At 41.5% G+C, this 11551-nt stretch overlaps 1 protein-coding gene across 1 annotated transcript in view; it reads right to left on the bottom strand.

The window, feature by feature from the left end:
* Positions 1 to 6343: 6343 nt before the first annotated feature.
* NXPH2 (neurexophilin 2) overlaps positions 6344 to 11551 on the bottom strand; it is a 93353-nt gene continuing 88145 nt past the window's right edge. Inside the window, exon 3 of the mRNA XM_040440244.1 lies at positions 6344 to 7084. Coding sequence (XP_040296178.1) covers positions 6344 to 7084 — 741 coding nt within the window. The remainder of the gene's footprint in view (positions 7085 to 11551) is intronic.

Below are 11551 nucleotides of genomic sequence, written 5' to 3'. Positions count from 1 at the left end.
TCTTTCATGTGCCCCCCTAACAGCAGGATGATCCCTTAAGTGCCCCCACACAGAATAAGGGAGCCTTATATGTCCCTCACACAATGGGATGCCCTCAAAGTCCCTACCATGCAGTATGATGTCCACGCTCAGTGCTGACCCCTTCAGTGTCCCCTCACAGAGTGATGCCCCCTTAAAGGGGTTGTCTCATCTGAGACAATGGGGGCATATCACTAGGAATATGCCCCAATTGTCTTGTAGGTGTGGCACCCGCACCTATGTCCTAAACGGAGCCCTGAAAGTGGTGGAGGGAGCACTGTGCATGCAGGGGGAGAACGCTTGGCGGTGGCCGGACCTGAGTCCTCCAGCCATCGCTTTAGCCCGCTCCATTCTTGATATCATTGCGGTTCTTGATATCGTTGTGCCCCACACACACACAGTGATGAACCACCGGTGGCAGGGGAACGATAAAGAAGTATTCAACTGTATCTGAGAGTGGTATGTGCAGGGGTCTGGACACTGGCTACCGCTGTCTGGATTTAGACTGCAGTCCACCAGTTGAGTACCCCTGACCTATATGTTGTGAAATTTCCCAGTGTACAGTCGTGGCCAAAAGTTTTGAGAATGACACAAATATTCGTTTTCACAAAGTTTGCTGCTAAACTGCTTTTAGATCTTTGTTTCAGTTGTTTCTGTGATGTAGTGAAATATAATTACATGCACTTCATACATTTCAAAGGCTTTTATCGACAATTACATGACATTTATGCAAAGAGTCAGTATTTGCAGTGTTGGCCCTTCTTTTTCAGGACCTCTGCAATTCGACTGCTCTCAATCAACTTCTGGGCCAATTCCTGACTGATAGCAACCCATTCTTTCATAATCACTTCTTGGAGTTTGTCAGAATTAGTGGGTTTTTGTTTGTCCACCCGCCTCTTGAGGATTGACCACAAGTTCTCAATGGGATTAAGATCTGGGGAGTTTCCAGGCCATGGACCCAAAATGTCAACGTTTTGGTCCCCGAGCCACTTAGTTATTACTTTTGCCTTATGGCACGGTGCTCCATCGTGCTGGAAAATGCGTTGTTCTTCACCAAACTGTTGTTGGATTGTTGGAAGAAGTTGCTGTTGGAGGGTGTTTTGGTACCATTCTTTATTCATGGCTGTGTTTTTGGGCAAAATTGTGAGTGAGCCCAGTCCTTTGGATGAGAAGCAACCCCACACATGAATGGTCTCAGGATGTTTTACTGTTGGCATGACACAGGACTGATGGTAGCGCTCACCTTTTTCCAGATGCCCCAAACAATCGGAAAGAGGCTTCATCGGAGAATATGACTTTGCCCCAGTCCTCAGCAGTCCATTCACCAGACTTTCTGCAGAAGATCAATCTGTCCCTGATGTTTATTTTGGAGAGAAGTGGCTTCTTTGCTGCCCTTCTTGACACCAGACCATATTCCAAAAGTCTTCGCCTCACTGTGCGTGCAGATGCGCTCACACCTGCCTGCTGCCATTCCTGAGCAAGCTCTGCACTGGTGGCACTCCGATCCCGCAGCTGAATCCTCTTTAGGAGACGATCCTGGCGCTTGCTGGACTTTCTTGGACGCCCCGAAGCCTTCTTAACAAGAATTGAACCTCTTTCCTTGAAGTTCTTGATGATCCTATAAATTGTTGATTGAGGTGCAATCTTAGTAGCCACAATATCCTTGCCTGTGAAGCCATTTTTATGCAACGCAATGATGGCTGCACGCGTTTCTTTGCAGGTCACCATGGTTAACAATGGAAGAACAATGATTTCAAGCATCACCCTCCTTTTTAACATGTCAAGTCTGCCATTTTAACCCAATCAGCCTGACATAATGATCTCCAGCCTTGTGCTCGTCAACATTCTCACCTGAGTTAACAAGATGATTACTGAAATGATCTCAGCAGGTCCTTTAATGACAGCAATGAAAGGCAGTGGAAAGGTTTTTTGGGGATTAAGTTAATTTTCATGGCAAAGAAGGACTATGCAATTCATCTGATCACTCTTCATAACATTCTGGAGTATATGCAAATTGCTATTATAAAAACTTATGCAGCAACTTTTCCAATATTTATGTAATTCTCAAAACTTTTGGCCACGACTGTATATCTAAACATGCATCTTGAGCACAATGTGAATGGAGCCCATGACTAGGGCTAAACTGCAACGTTGGTGCGACTCATACAGTCAAAGATCTCCGTGTAGCTCAGTACAAAGACTGTAGTCATATGGTAGAACATCAGCAGGACCAGTAGGGGTCTCAGTGGTCGATGCCCACTCAAGATGCTCATCCCTAAGGGCTCATGCACACAAACCTATTTTCTTTAAGCGTTCGTTTCATTTTTTTTTTGCAGGCCGTATACAGAACCATTCATTTCAATGGGTCCACACAAAAAAATGGAAGTTACTTCATGTGCATTCTGTTTCCGCCAAAAAATAGAACATGTCCTATTATTGTCCGCATTACGGACAAGGATAGGACTGTTCTATCAGGGGCCAGCTGCTCCGTTCCGCAAAATACTAAATGCACACGGACGTCATCTGTATTTTTTGCGGATCCGTTTTTTGCGGACCGCAAAAAACATACGGTCGTGTGCAAGAGGCCTTATCCTGTAAATAGTGTTTTTTTTGGGCCATATCTGCACATTGTAATTACATTTCTAAATAAAAAAAAATCCAAGCGAGGCATGTGTCACGGTTTACGTGCTGCGTTTTTACATCATTTTTTTTTCCGAAAACTCTCAGAAAAACCTCGCTGACTCACTTTAGGTATATTCTGATATGACATGAAAGCTGTGTTAAGATGAAACGTCATCCTTTAGAGAATACAGCTAGTGTTGAGCGAATCGAAGTTAACGAAGTGGACTTTGATCCAAATCTCAGGAAAAATTTGATTCGCCGCAAAGCTGAATTTCCTCCTGCTTTGTGGTAACGAATCGATTGTCCCTTACATGGCAGTAAAAATAAAAAATACTTACCTCGTCCAATTGAGTGTGAAGAGGCCGCTGCGGCCATCTTGCGTGAAATCTCATGCCTGGTGACGCATGACATCACCACGCCAAGAAACGTGATGACGTCATCACGCACCAGATTTTGTGCTGGACAGCGAAATTACCGTTCCCTGTCACTGCGCCCGCTACTTTAAAAAAATGCGATACGTGAGTGAAGTAATTCGTAAAGGAAATTTTGGGGTAAAATTCGTCGAAGCAGCCGAATCAAATTTCTAAGAACTTTGCTCATCTCTAAAGATAGCACATATATTTCATTCTTACTAATTATAACCAGATACAAAGTTTTTTCTTACTATTATCAATACATGTTTATGGGGGCAACCATCTGAGCTGCAGAGATTTGCTTTCAAGTAGTCACATGGACCATAAGAATCTGTAGTCTGGCTTTGACTCATTGACTTCTATAGGAGAATATTGTGGGGATGCTTTAATTGTAATCCTGCCTGTGATGATAATGAGATGACTGCTGAGGGGTGACTCATTTTATGTGGCTTCTCAGATGTGCATTCGGGATGAGTGAATCGATGTGTTCGTCTCAACGAATCCTGCATCTGTGAGAGGCCGTCTCTATACAGACAAATCTCCATCCTGCTGGGTTAATAAAAGATGGTGCGGGCAAACAATTAGCGCCGTTGTCTGTAGCAACCAGATTCCAGCTTTTTTTTTTTTCCTGAACAGAAACGGAAAGAAATGAACTGACTTTACTTTTTACATAGAGACGAACAAAAGTAATACTAGCGCTCCCGCCTCAAAATAGTGGTCAGTCCTATTATTAACACTTATTAATGCCGCTGCTGGGTTTATATGGGTTGATTGCCGACCCCCGAGATATTTTATATAGATATATGAATAAATAGACTGTAAACCCGCGCTGACTATAAGCGTTATTATATGTCCAGCGTTCCATATTTATTGCTTAATCACAGTCAGAATTGTTACTCGCTCCAGGCGGGTTCCATACAAACTGGTTACAAATGCCCCATGTGTGAGAAGATCTATGTGGGCAGAACAAAACGGGTTAGAATTGGTGAACATATAAGGAACGTCGATAAAAAATTTGAGGGTCATCCCCGATCACGGTACTTTAAAGATAAACATGGAAGTAAATTTATAGGCTCCACATTTGGAGGGGGGGGGGGGATTGAAAAAATACAACGTGACCCAAGAGGGGGTGAATATATCAAGTTGATGTCCAGAAACTAAAGCAAATGGATATGTAATCTGAACAGCTTGGCACCCTCAGGGTTAAACCTTGAAATAGAACTATTTGCCTTTTCATAATATAATAAAAAAATAAAATAAAATCAAGGACATGAATGACAACGATTTCACGCCATGGAGAGCATGTTATTAATATTTATCCTTCAGTGAATCGAATGCTTCATGGGGCCTTAACCTAGTTTGTATGGAACCCGGCTTACCCTGAGCACGCCTGGAGCAGGTAACAATTCTGACTGTGATCAAGCAATAAGATACATTAAATTTGGAACGTTGGACATATCATAACAGATATAGTCAGCGCGGGTTTGCAGTCTATTGACCCTACTTTTTGTCTATCCTTGTCTCTGTGCACCAAGCTCACTGTAATTTGTTCTGTGAAATATTGCACTAAACATTACTACCACTAGAGGGAGCTTTAAATATTTTACCCATGGATAGATTTCCATTTAGCAGCACACCACGTGGTCGGACATGGTATTGCAAGTAAAGTTCAGCAAGGTGAAGTAGTAATACATTACACAAAGCACACTACATCTGCAATCCATACTATCACACAATCCCACTCACAGATGCAAATCGCACTACTGTAAAAAAATAAATAAAAAAATAAATCCATGGCTTGGTAAACGGGTATGTATTAAGCTCAAATTTAATGAATAAAATCGTAGAACTGTTTGTAGGTCTGATGCTCCCAGGGTGCACTGCACAACTCAATACTGAATCTGATCAGAGTTAATTATGGATTCGCTGCTATGGATCCATGCATAATGATACTTTGTTACTAAATATTTTCTAATTCTACCCCAGAAACACAAAGTATATATATATAAAAAAAAAAAACATAATTAATTTCAAACATGAGCTGTTATTTATATTGCACATAGGGAAATTTATCAGGACATTAAAAGGTTCATCAAGTTATCAACAGTCTCAATCTGCTGCCTTAAAGGCACACTAAACTTAAAGTCTACAGTATTTCATCATCAATCTGCTGCCTTAAAGGCTATGGAGTATGGGCATCTTCGGGGGCGAATTGTTTTATTATTGCAATGTTCTCATTTTGAGCTAAAAATCATTTTTTTATTGGTCTTTATAAAAAAAAATTGCACCCTTTCTCTGTACAGACTGGAGATTCCCCAGTATCAGGTTTTCCGTTAGGCAGCTCCTTATCTCTGATCTCCTGACCTCATAAACACTTAGTTATAGCTCAGTTGTCATCTTACTGATAAGAATATGGCTTTAATAAGTGTTTATGATCTGTTAGTAGGTCAAGGATAAGGCTTTACTACAGATGACAGCTCAAAGTGAAAGTAAGAACCTCAAAGCTAGGCAAAGAGTCAACCCTTTCTGACAAAAACTACAGAAATTTTTTAATAAAGACCAATTGAAAAAATGACTTTTAGCCCAAAATGAGTAAAATGCAATCATTAAAAAAAATCCCCCTGAAGGAGTTCATAGTCTTAAAAGGCACAGTAAACCTAAAGTCTATAGTATTTTCATCTTCAGTCTGCTGCCTCGAAGGCACACTAACCTTAAAGTCTACAGTATTTTACCTTTATTTGCTGTGCAGTTGCATTATTATTCCATGTAAGAAGCCATTTCAGGTTGAGAAGAAACCCACTCTTCTATTTTTCAATGGGTTAACTGGAGGAAAGTCCGAAAAGGTCCCACCTGCCCATAAACACTACTTTATCTTCAGTTCTGAGAACCTCCAGATACACCTACCTACCATAGGTGACTGATCTTGGTAAGTCATCTTACAACGCTCTTCTACCTTTGCAGGCTGTAGACTTTAAGTTGAGTGTTCCTTTAAGAACGCCACTAAACAACGCATCCCTACGTCACACGTATAACATACAGAATCCTCACAATACCGATAATGCAGTTATGTGCTCCCATTGCAGGATTTATTCCCTATGTATTTTAAAAATTACAGAAATTAGAGAAACCGAAATATATTATACAAGTCTAAACACTGTTACAATTTTTATTTTTTTTTGTCCACCTGATAAAGGAACATTGCCCATTCAAGAAGCGCAAAGTATCTCCATGATAAGAGCTTCCCTGACCATCATTTATGGGGCACAGCAGTACATAGGACAGCGGGGATATCATCCAGAGGACAAATATGGTGTCTCACTGTGGTAATTGTAATCAGGGCAAACTTTTTGCACTAGTTTATAGTCTACGCTGAAAAAAGCAATGTAAATGCAAATGACCTTGAAGGGCTTTGAGCACAACCAGGAGACGTGGCTCTGGGTTTGTTCTTGGTAACAGATCTTAGCGGGGTCAAAGTTGCACAAAGCAGTTTTCTTTGCCCGGTCCGTTTTCTCGTACTCAATCCTACAGTTAAAGGACTTGGAATCCTTGTTCTCCAGGGTTGACTGAGCAGAAGTTTCAAATTCCACCACCTTGGAAGGAGGAACAAGACTCACAGAAACGTTCCCAAGTCCCGTTGAGTTATGGCGGAAATAAACGCTGAATGTCCCGTTTCCATGATCCACAATTTTCCCCGTGATGAGAAGATTCAACTTGACAGTTTTAATATTGGAATGAAAATCCCCCCAGCCGAACATCTTTTTGAATTTGCCCGTTTTCACTATGGGCCGACGTTTAGTTCGTACCAAGGACTCTTGAGTGTGGGTGACATTGGACAGCCAGTTCCAGAAGTGTTCTGTGGTGTCGAAATAAGAGAGCTGGGCTTGTCTTTGAAGAGCCGACTGTTTGACAAAGAGACGGAGAGGGCTGTGGAGTCGGGGGTGGGCGACATTGCTCACCAAGTTGTCGGAGGTGTCCTTCTCTTCCCACTTTAATGTGTTTGCGGATCGGGGTATTTCTTTATCACACAAAATCTGTTGCAATATAAAAATAAAATTTTAGATTAGTTATTGGATATAAACATCCACTTCTAGGTTTCGTTTTCTTGTCAATCAAGCGTTTTATATACAGTACAGACCAAAGGTTTGGACACACCTTCTCATTCAAAGACTTTTCTTTATTTTCATGACTATGAAAATTGTAGATTCACACTGAAGGCATCAAAACTATGAATTAACACATGTGGAATTATATACATAACAAACAAGTGTGAAACAACTGAAAATATGTCATATTCTAGGTTCTTCAAAGTAGCCACCTTTTGCTTTGATTACTGCTTTGCACACTCTTGGCATTCTCTTGATGAGCTTCAAGAGGTAGTCCCCTGAAATGGTCTTCACTTCACAGGTGTGCCCTGTCAGGTTTAATAAGTGGGATTTCTTGCCTTATAAATGGGGTTGGGACCATCAGTTGCGTTGAGGAGAAGTCAGGTGGATACACAGCTGATAGTCCTACTGAATAGACTGTTAGAATTTGTATTATGGCAAGAAAAAAGCAGCTAAGTAAAGAAAAACGAGTGGCCATCATAAATTTAAGAAATGAAGGTCAGTCAGTCAGCCGAAAAATTGGGAAAACTTTGAAAGTAAGGGCTATTTGACCATGAAGGAGAGTGATGGGGTGCTGCGCCAGATGACCTGGCCTCCACAGTCACCGGACCTGAACCCAATCGAGATGGTTTGGGGTGAGCTGGACCGCAGAGTGAAGGCAAAAGGGCCAACAAGTGCTAAGCATCTCTGGGAACTCCTTCAAGACTGTTGGAAGACCATTTCGGGGGACTACCTCTTGAAGCTCATCAAGAGAATGTCAAGAGTGTGCAAAGCAGTAATCAAAGCAAAAGGTGGCTACTTTGAAGAACCTAGAATATGACATATTTTCAGTTGTTTCACACATGTTTGTTATGTATATAATTCCACATGTGTTAATTCATAGTTTTGATGCCTTCATAGTCATGAAAATAAAGAAAACTCTTTGAATGAGAAGGTGTGTCCAAACTTTTGGTCTGTACTGTAGATGTGTGCTTATGTTATACCAGTTGTACATGTATAGTTATATAGAGAAGTTGTCCAGGTTATACCAGCATCATGATTGATATCGCTTCATACATAAGGATATGTTACCAGCTGTACATATATAATTATATACATAGGATACTCAGGTTCTACCAGCGTACATATATAATCATACACACAAGATACCCAGGTTATACCAGCATGGTCCATATCACTGTATACAAGAAGATGTATAACTTATACTGGATGTACAGGTAGTGTGATCGTGACCATGTTATTCAGCCGCCTGAGACACAGCACAAGAGGTTACAATGATGTCGTTGCGACCTCTCGCATTGTTGTACTGCCTCACAGGCAGCTGTACATATATAATTACAGGAGATGTCCAGAGGGCATAATGATACAGGGAGCACTGCTGAAGGACATTATAATAACACAGGGGGCACTACTGGGGGCAGTACATAGGGGGCATTATAAATACAGGGGTAACTGATTGGGGCATTATAATAATACAGGGGGAAAGAGAAGTTCAATATGTAGAGAAGCATAGCAACCCTTAAACAGGGAGTGGATACAACTTATTTTAGGGGCCTATTTCTTAAGGTACAGTATAACACATTTCAAGGACCCCTTTATTAGGGTACATCACATGTCAAGGTCCCCTTTAACAGAATACAGCATATTTCTTGAGGTCCTTTCCCCAGGGTAAAAATACATATCGGGGAACCTTCCCGAGTATGTCATGAATTTCAGTACCCTCTTCATCAATGCATAATGCATTTCAGGACCTCTTCCTCAATGCACAACACGTTTCAGGACCCTCTTCTTCAATGTATAACGCATTTCAGGACTTCTTTCTCAATGCACAACACATTTCAGGACCCTCTTTCTCAATGCACAACACGTTTCAGGACCCTCTTCTATGTATAACGCATTTCAGGACTTTCTATATGCACAACATGTTTCAGGACCCTCTTCCTCAATGTATAATGCATTTCAGGACCCTCTACCTCAATGCCCAAATAATTTCATGACCCTGTACCTCAATTCACAACGCATTTCGGGACCCTCTTCAACAATCCACAACACATTTCAGGAATCTATTCTTCAATGCACAATGCATTTCAGGACCCTCTTCCTCAATGCACAACGCATTTCAGGACAACTTCTCCAGGTACAAGTGTCCTCGCCAAACTTTTTTTTTTTGTAGTTTAGCTAAGTTATTCAGGCACTTTTAATGCCGAACTACAGAGAATTAAGAAGAAATGCACTTTCAAAAGAAAAATCACTGCACTTAATCTGTCCGAGCACGCGGATCTCAAAGCATTCATCAAAACTTGAGTAATTTGTGTCTTGGCTCAGCTTATGAATTTCACAAAAGCATCTGTGGCTGCTAGATTCCCTGATATTATTGTCGCTTCAATGTGCCGTCCTGCAAGATTAATAACATGAATTTGTTTTACATCAATTAAAGGAGGGATGTGACATTCCTTTGTTGGAGAAGGCAGGCAGGTTGAACAATACCCATCAGGGCCGGCCAAGCTGCTGATGGCCAAAAAAAAAAGAAACTTTTCATATTTTTTTTTCCATGCTTGTGTCTATATTGATTTTTAATTTTCTGACTGATGGATGGGTAGAAAAAAAAGATCATTATGCGTTGCATTGTGTAGGACTGCAGACACGTCGCTGCTGATTTCCACATTATCTTTTATGCATTTGGCAAGGTTGGGAAAAATAGATTTATTTCCCATTAAATTGCAACATTGTAAATATGTCATAGCCTTGAAAATAAGGGATGGGCGTAGGGCCACACAACCTGTTACTAATGAAAGGCTAATTAGCTAATTGCACCTCTGACCTGACACTAGGTGCCCAAAACTATGGTAAATCTATGGCACGGGATGCCGCTACATTCCCTAGTTTATTTATAGGACGGTGATATTTTGGACACTTTATGACAATACTATTTGGGCACTATATGGTTGTATTATTAGTGTACTATTAAAGGGGTATCCCCATTTTAGACATTTATGGCATATTCCCCAAAAATGGCACAAATGGCTGATACATACGGGTGGTTTACTTTGAGACAGAATTGCATTACATTAGGCCACACTCATACTCACTGAAAACCATGCCCCTTTCAGGAGCTAGATGCACCAACTTTGCCACATTCTGGTGCCATTTACTCCCAATTCTAGTAACTATGAGCCATTATCTTACCTCTAGTGGCCCTATAATAATACTAGCCACAGTGCCCAGAACTATTGTACCAGCTACCATGCCTCTATAACAGAGCCAGCCCTAGAATATTAGAGACCGCCTCCACTCACAGGAAGTTACCTATAACCAGCCAATCAGCAGCCACTGACGTGTAACTTCCACTTCCTGTGCCGATCCATTCTCCCAGGGATTAGCACATGGGCAGTACCCTTATCCACCAGGCATACGATGAAGTGCTGTAAGTATTATCTATAAGACACCAGAGCTACAGTATATGAAAAGCACAAACTGGTTAAGAACTAAATAAAACAATGGTTTCCAGCCGCCGACTCTGGAGTCAGCCTCATTGCCTCGGTGCAGAGTTGGGGGGGGGGGGGGGGAAGGGAAGCTCAGGGAATACTTGATATTCAGAAAGTTAAACGATTGAAGGCTTCCCGCGGTACAATGCAGTGATATGGAAAGCGTAGTGGTCGTAATTTTCTAAATGTGATTCCTAATGAGCGGATCTGGTGCCAGGAATGGAAGCAATCAGCAAGTTTCGCCATTATGAACAGAGAACAGTTGGTTTTTAGGGGATTTTGCCTCTTTAAAAAATGATTTTCCGGATCCTGGAGGACCCGTCGGAAAGAGGTGCAGTACAGTACGGTTTCCATAATCCGCTGCACTTGGCGCCAATTAGGTTTTTAGAGTATAGGAATTTTTCATTTACCATGGAGAGGTTATCATAAAATGGATGGATAGATGGAGGGGATGATAGCCGGCTAAGCATAGATATAAATACCAGGAGGTTATTCCACTATGGTTCATACCACTATAAACAAGGTGGGGGTGTCCAGTTGTGGTCAAAAAAGTTTTAAAAAACTCACTTCATTTTGTTAATGCCTCATCATTACGCCTCCTGCTAAGCTCCATTATTAGGTCAGGTTGCTGCTCTGTGCCTCTCCATGCCTTTAGGCTGCAGCTCTGCTTCTTCAGATCGGCTGCTGTGTTGAAGCACAAGCCCACTCAAAGCTCACCAGCAAGTCAGCTATATGTGATGTCCTGTAAAGGGGTTTTCCCTTTGATATAGTAGGAATTCCTTTTCTTTGGTTTTCCCAACGCTAAAGGTGCATTCACTTGACCGTATTTTTGGCTCCGCATCTGTTCCGAAATTTTGCGGAACGGGTGCGGACCCATTCATTTCAATGGGGCGGCAAAAGATGTGGACAG

Source organism: Bufo bufo, chromosome 7, assembly GCF_905171765.1.
Source record: "Bufo bufo chromosome 7, aBufBuf1.1, whole genome shotgun sequence".
NCBI classification, from domain to species: domain Eukaryota; kingdom Metazoa; phylum Chordata; class Amphibia; order Anura; family Bufonidae; genus Bufo; species Bufo bufo.
This window is presented reverse-complemented; position numbering and strand designations above follow the sequence as displayed.